The sequence below is a fragment of the Clupea harengus genome, chromosome 10 (genome assembly GCF_900700415.2).
Source record: "Clupea harengus chromosome 10, Ch_v2.0.2, whole genome shotgun sequence".
Taxonomy (NCBI): Eukaryota; Metazoa; Chordata; class Actinopteri; order Clupeiformes; family Clupeidae; genus Clupea; species Clupea harengus.
Genome location: NC_045161.1, coordinates 19878029 through 19885528, shown reverse-complemented (window position 1 = coordinate 19885528; position 7500 = coordinate 19878029). Strand labels below are relative to the sequence as shown.

Here is a 7500-nt window from a genome sequence, read left to right as displayed (position 1 = left end):
AGCTATGGAGGTAAATAAGGCCAAGCTATGGAGAGGTAAATAAGGCCAAGCCCAGCAATGTGGCTGTGAGTTCAGGACCACTGTTGTGCTGCATTCTGCAGTCTTTCCTCCTCACATCCAGCTCCTCTACCCCCCCCCCCCCCTCTTGTCCCGCCATCCACTTCTTCTTCAGCAGACCTCAGCCCTCAGCCCTCAGCTATAGTTCTCAGCTCTCAGTTCTCAACTCTTAGTTTCTCGGCTCTTAGCTCTTAGTTCTTAGCTCTCAGTTCTCAGCTCTTAGTTCTCAGCTCCTAGTTCTTAGCTCTCAGTTTTCAACTCTTAGTTCTTAGTTCTCAGCTCTTAGTTCTTAGTTCTCAGCTCTTAGTTCTCAGCTCTTAGTTCTTAGTTCTCAGCTCTTAGTTCTTAGTTCTCAGCTCTTAGTTCTCAGCTCTTAGTTCTCAGTTCTTAGTCCTCAGCTCTTAGTTCTCAGCTCTTAGTTCTTAGTTCTCAGCTCTTAGTTCTCAGTTCTTAGTCCTCAGCTCTAAGTTCTTAGTCTTCAGCTCTTAGTTCTTAGTTCTCAGCTCTTAGTCCTCAGCTCTTAGTTCTTAGTTCTCAGTTCTTAGTTCTCAGTTCTTAGTCCTCAGCTCTAAGTTCTTAGTCCTCAGCTCTTAGTTCTTAGTTCTCAGCTCTTAGTCCTCAGCTCTTAGTTCTTAGTTCTCAGTTCTTAGTTCTCAGTTCTTAGTTCTCAGCTCTTAGTTCTCGGCTCTCACTTGGCGCAGAAAGGCGACTCACGGCCGTGCCGCCACTGCCAACACAAACACAGCCGTGCCGCCAACACTGCCCCTCACATATCAGGTAGAGCCCTCCTGAGCCACAGACAGATCGCAGTGTTATAGTGTGTGTGTGTGTGTGTGTGTGTGTGTGTGTGTGTGTGTGTGAGGACTCCACCACCTGGTACTGCTGATGCCCGAGAGCTGTGTGTGTGTGTGTGAGCTGGATCAGATCTCTGGCATCTCATAATACATCAGTCCTCTTGCCCTCCTGTGCCTCATGCTCTGTCTCTGAACGAGTGCACAGAGAGATGGCCAAATGAGAAGTGTGTGTGTGTGTGTGTGTAGAGAACGAGTGCACAGAGAGATGGCCAAAGGAGAGATGGGAGTGTGTGTGTGTGAGTGTGAGTGTGAGTGTGAGTGTGTGTTATGGGTGTGTGTGTGCATGTCTGTGTTCTCCCTGAGCGATGTGTGTGTAAAGACAGGGTCTTGTGTTTGGTGTTTCATTTCTAAACAGACATAAAGGTGTGTCTGTGTGTCTGTGTGTGTGTGTGTGTGTGTGTGTGTGTGTGTGTGTGTGTGTGTGTGTGTGTAAAGACAGGGTCTTGTGTTTGGTGTTTCATTTCTAAACAGACATAAAGGGGAAAGAGCAGAAGCAGACGACTTATCTGTTCTCATCAGATCACCCAGATTGTAGATCTGTTCTCATGTTCTTCTTGACTGTTTCAGGCGGAAAATGTAAAGTGGGGGGAGGGGGCATGGCGGCGGTGGTTAGTGATCTACCCTGATAATTCCACATATTTAAGTGTTATAGGCAGAATATGTGTGCGGGGGGAGGGGGCGTGGCGGTGGTTACAAACACTCACGCACGCGCACGCAGGCACATCAGTGGGCCGCAAATTACTTTCTAGTCAGAATGGTGGTCCCTGGGACAAAACCAGTTGAAAACCCCTGCTCTAGACTGTTCTCATGTTCTTCTTGACTGTGCTGAGAGACGCACACCTCCTGTTTAAGCAGCCAACCTGCCTGCGAGCCTCAGTTTAGTTTTTATACTACTACAGTTCTGTGTGTGTGTGTGCTTGTGTCTGCTTGTTTTTGTGTGTGTGTTTGTGTGTGTGCTTGTTTGTGTGTGTTTGTTTTTATGAGTGTGTGTGTCTGTGTGTGTGTGTGTGTGTGTGTGCATGTGTGCGTGTTAGTGTGTGTACAAGGGGAATGGGAGTGCTAATAAAATTCAGCTGCTTGTTCCCTTGAAGCCGCCCCCCCCCCCCCCCCCCCCAACGCCCTCCCTCCCTCCCTCTCTCCCTTTCTCCCCTTTGCTCTCTTTCACTCTCTCTCTCTCCCTCCCTCCCTCCCTTTCTCACTTTCGCTCTCTTTCAGTCTCTCCCTTTTTCTCTTTCGCTCTCTTTCTCTCTCTCCCTTTCTCTCTTTTGCTCTCTTTCACTCTCTCTCTCTCTGTATTGGCACCCTCTTTTCTAACAGCTGTGAGAGAACAAGACGCCCAATCTCAGAGACACACTGGACTTGGGGGAAAGACCATTAAATACCAGTCAGAGCTATCAGACACATTAGTCAAACTGATAGCGTTGCTTAGCAACGAAGGGAAATGCTTCGTGTAATTATATGTTGTGTGTGTTTTTGCACTTTTTACACTTGTGCCATTAGACCCCAGAAGTGAGGAACTTTTGTTCTCAGATGAACTGCATCACACACACATACAGACACACACACACAGTAGAGCTGAACTCACACACACACACACACTGACTCATGTCATTAAGTGTGTGTAGACTCAGCAGAGCTGAACTCACACACACACACACACACACAGACACACACACACACACACACACACACTGCCGCTCCAGCGACACACTCAGATGCAGCTGAGTGCCATTCTGTTCTAATTTATTTTTATTTCTTATTTTTTTTCTTTGAACCCATTTATTTAACTGTTGGCCACTTCTGTGTGTTTGGTGTTTTTGCCTTGTTATTTTGTGTGTGTGTGTGCAGGTGGGGTTAAGTCCTGCTCCCTGAACTGCCTGGCGGAAGGCTATAACTTCTACACAGAGCGTGCACCAGCGGTCGTGGACGGGACACCGTGCAGGGAGGACTCTCTGGACATCTGCGTCAATGGAGACTGCAAGGTGACCACAGCTGACCGTCTGTCTGTCTGTCTGTCTGTCTGTCTGTCTGTCTGTCTGTCTCTCATGCTTCACTGTGTCTGTCTGTCTCTCACACTTCACTCAGGCCGTCTGTCTGTCTGTCTATGTCTGTCTGTCTGTCTGTCTGTCTGTCTGCCTCTCACACTTCACTCAGGCCATCTGTCTGTCTGTCTGCCTCTCACACTTCACTCAGGCCGTCTGTCTGTCTGTCTGTCTGTCCCTCACACTTCACTCAGGCCATCTGTCTGTCTGTCTGTCTGTCTGTCTGTCTCTCATACTTCATTCATACTTCCCCTCTCTTTTCTCAGAGGCTTTCCATTTAGTCATTCAGCACACGTCTGTGCCTGAGAGAGAGATAGAGAGAGAGAGAGAGAGAGAGAGAGATGTCTGTGCCTGATAGAGGGAGAGAGAGAGAGAGAGAGAGAGATGTCCGTGTCTGAGAGAGAGAGAGAGAGAGAGAGAGAGGGAGAGGGAGAGGGAGAGGGAGAGAGAGAGAGAGAGAGAGGGAGTGAGAGAGAGAGATATCCATGTCTGAGAGAGGAGAGAGAGAGAGAGAGAGAGGGAGTGAGAGAGATATCCGTGTCTGAGAGAGAGAGGGAGAGAGGGAGAGAGAGAGAGAGGGAGTGAGAGAGATATCCGTGTCTGAGAGAGGAGAGAGAGAGGGAGTGAGAGAGAGAGAGAGAGAGAGAGAGGGAGTGAGAGAGAGGGAGAGAGAGAGAGAGGGAGTGAGAGAGAGAGAGAGAGAGAGAGAGGGAGTGAGAGAGAGAGAGAGAGAGAGAGGGAGTGAGAGAGATATCCGTGTCTGAGAGAGGAGAGAGAGAGAGAGAGAGAGAGAGAGAGAGATATCCGTGTCTGAGAGAGGAGAGAGAGAGAAAGAGAGAGGGAGTGAGAGAGATATCCGTGTCTGAGAGAGGAGAGAGAGAGAGAGAGAGAGAGAGAGAGAGGGAGTGAGAGAGAGAGGGAGTGAGAGAGAGAGATGGAGTGAGAGAGATATCCGTGTTTGAGAGAGGAGAGAGCCGTAAAGGGCTGGAGCAGACTCCTGTGATTGGCACAGAGCTGCACACTTTTGAGTTGTTGTGTTCATGGAGGAATGCAGAGAGGAGCTGAATGCTGTCAACCACTTCTCTGGGTCCTTCCTCTCCTGCTCTCTCTCCTTCTCTCTCTCCCTCTCTCTCTCTCTCCATCCCTATCTCTCTGTGTCCCTCTGCTCCCTCTTTCTCTCTCTCTGTCCCTCTGCTCTCTCTCTCTCTCTCCCTCTGCTCTCTGTCTTTCTCTCCCTCTCCCTCTTCTGGTTTGGTGGTTCGCTGTAGTTATGTTTGGAAATGTAAGTGCATGTTGCAGTGGAGGTTTGTTGTGTTTCTCCAGAATGGTCCGGGCGGTGTTTTACAGGAGAGGGAGAAAGAAAGAGAGAACGAGTGGTGAGACAGAGAGGGGAAGAAAAAAGGAAGTCAAGGAAGGAAAGGGGAAAGAGAGCAAAGAAAGGAGAAAGAGAAAAACAGGATGGGGAGAAAAAGGAGAGAGAGAGGGAGAGAGAGAGAGAGAGAGAAACGGCGGAGAGAACTCAGTGACCTCTCAGCTGGGCTGTTCACATTGCAGGCAGCTGAACTGGACCGCAGCCACTCTCTTTCTTGCTCTCGCTCTCTTTCAGTCTCTCTCTCTCACTCTCTTCTTGATCTCGCTCTCTCTCAGTCTGTCTCTCTCTCTCACTCTCTTCTTGGTCTCGCTCTCTCTCAGTCTCTCTTTCTCTCTCTCTCTTTCTCTGTCTCGCTCTCTCTCAGTCTGTCTCTTTCTCTCACTCTCTTTCTTGGTCTCGCTCTCTCTCAGTCTGTCTCTTTCTCTCTCTCTCTCTCTCTCTCTCTCTCAGTCTCTCTTTCCCTCTTTCTCTCTCTGTAAAATCCCAAAAATCCAAGCCTCACCACTTGGAACCCAACTCACCATGAGGCTGCAAACTAGAATGTCTATTCTCTCTTCCCACCGTTTCACTTTTGGACTAAATACTGAGTGTCGGAGAAAGACAGAAACAGATATCACACACACACAAACACACACACACACACACACACACACAGAGAGAGAGACTGACAGAGAGACAGACAGAGAGAGACAGAAAGACAGAGAGAACATGTGAAAGGCAGTGCATCAGTTGGTATGAACACAATATGAACCTCAGTGAATATAAAAAAAAAACAAGGAATGTTAAATGCTGAAAAGTATGGCTTGTATAAACTACATATAAACAATGGCATTTTAAGTAATATTAGTTTGTTTAAAGTGAAGAGTCTTTTATGAGACATTGAGACATTCATCTTCACACCCACTGTCTGACTTTAACAAATTAAATTAGATTGTTTGGATGTTTATAAGGAAGTATCTGTCCTGTTAGATGTTTATAAGGAAGTATCTGTCCTGTTAGTCAGCAGCTTTTAATCAGACCTCTCAGTCTTGATAAACGGATGTTGTAAATAATATAATTTATGTATTTATGAGACCTGACTAGTTAAAACTCCCTACACATTCCTGAAGAAGGCCCAAGCCGGGGGAACAACTTGATGGGTTGCCAGGTTCAAGGGTTGCCAGCTAAGTTATTGTATCTGAATGGAGCTTTTATTGTCTTGCTGGAAGGACAGCTCAAAACAAGATCCTTTATTTATGGACTGATTTTCTGCAGTTTGACTGATAAACAAAAATGAATTATGTGTGTTTTCCCTACCTGACCCCTGACCCCTGTCTCTAAGTGGCCACTGCATCACTACCTGACCCCTGCATCACTACTTGACCCCTGACCCCTGTCTCTAAGTGACCCCTGCATCACTACTTGACCCCTGACCCCTGTCTCTAAGTGACCACTGCATCACTACTTGACCCCTGACCCCTGTCTCTAAGTGACCCCTGACCCCTGTCTCTTAGTGACCACTGCATCACTACCTGACTCCTGTCTCTAAGTGACCCCTGACGCCTGTATCTTCTGTCTCCCTGCTGCAGCACGTGGGCTGCGACCGCATCCTGGGCTCAGACATTCGAGAGGACCGCTGCCGTGTGTGCGGGGGCGACAGCAGCACCTGTGCCACCATCGAGGGCGTCTTCAACGATACACTGTCCGAAGGAGGTACTATCACCTGGGGCTCTACCGCCCACCCACAGAAGGGTTCTACCACCCCCCTGGGTTCTAACACCCCCCTGGGTTCTACCGCACCCACAGAAGGGTTCTAACACGCCCACCCACAGAAGGGTTCTAACACCTCCTCTGTGTCTTTGGTTTCCCTCCTAACGGGTTACAGTGAAGGTACCAGTCTCCAGTCCCAGTGAGGGGTTAATGCTGGGGAGAGAGAGGGGGAGAGAGAGGGGGGGGAGAAAGAAAGAGAGAGAGAGAGAGAGAGAGCGAGAGCGAGAGAGAGAACACTGAGGTTAAGAACACTTATTAGAGGTCACTGAGGTCTTTGAGCCTTAAAACTTGAAGTGGGGTTTTGTGCCAAGCGAGTGTTCAGTCCTGCTCCCCGCTCTGTGTGTGCATGCGTGAGCTGCGGGGCAGGAGGGCAGGAGGAGGAGGAGGAGGAGGAGGAGGAGAGGTTAATGAACTCACCTCACAGAGCCTCTCTTATGCTGAGGGCGTGTGGAGTCAGGGTTGAAATCAGCCAGGTTGGGTGTGTGTTTTCAGAGCACAGTGTGTTTTGAAGGGCCTCTGTCCTTTGATGAACTCTAAGGCAACAGTTCACACACACACACACACACAAACACACACACAAAAAAACATGCTTGGACACCCACGTAAACATGCACACACACGCACTGAACACAGGTTACTACTGTGGTAGAAGTGCCGTTTCTCCGATTAGTCTGTCCCCACTCCCAAACACAAACACACTTGTATAGCAGCAATAGAATAATATTGAGCCATGGTTTAGGCTACGTTTACGCGGAGCCTGGATTGCCTGAATCTGGAATTTGTTTTGGATCCGGTACCTTTTTTTATCGCGTTCACACAGAGCCGTGTCAAGAAAAATCTGCATTCACACGGAAACGCTGGAGCGGAGTGGAGTGGTTGAATCTGCTGTAAAGATGTCATGGAGCATGCGCATAAAGTAACAGAAGGCAGAAGTGGAGATCCAATTAGCAATCTTCCGATCTTCTCTACCACCTGAAATCACTGTTACCACAGCACTCAAACAAGACTAGTTAGAATCGCGCACTTAGCCATAACCCTCATTTGTGTTAAGTTACCGTTTTGAAACTTTCATCTATAATAAAAATCTTTTCACGTCAGATTTGCTCAAATAGGCTATTGCTGACACTTTTAAAAAACGGTTTTGAATAATGGTCTGATGCAAATAGATTAAACAGTGATAGATTAAAGTTTGGCTTGTTAATGTCATCCCTTTCCTAACCAGCTTCTTAACAACACCGATTTAGTTTATGTTGTTGCTGTTATGAAGTGACGCAGCGGGGTTAATAAGGGTTCAGGCTGAGGTTGCGAGGCGGGGCGTGGGGTGTTCACGTGGGGCAATGACATCATCGGGTTAGAAAGAGTGCAGATCAGGCTTACACACAAACACGGATCCGCTGGCGGATTCGAATCTACCCACTCTGGAGAC

At 48.2% G+C, this 7500-nt stretch overlaps 1 protein-coding gene across 1 annotated transcript in view; it reads left to right on the top strand.

The window, feature by feature from the left end:
• The window catches only part of adamts10 (ADAM metallopeptidase with thrombospondin type 1 motif, 10), a 42565-nt gene that overhangs the window by 22424 nt on the left and 12641 nt on the right, over window positions 1–7500 (top strand). Inside the window, exons 15-16 of the mRNA XM_031574323.1 lie at window positions 2760–2893; window positions 5894–6017. Coding sequence (XP_031430183.1) covers window positions 2760–2893; window positions 5894–6017 — 258 coding nt within the window. The remainder of the gene's footprint in view (window positions 1–2759; window positions 2894–5893; window positions 6018–7500) is intronic.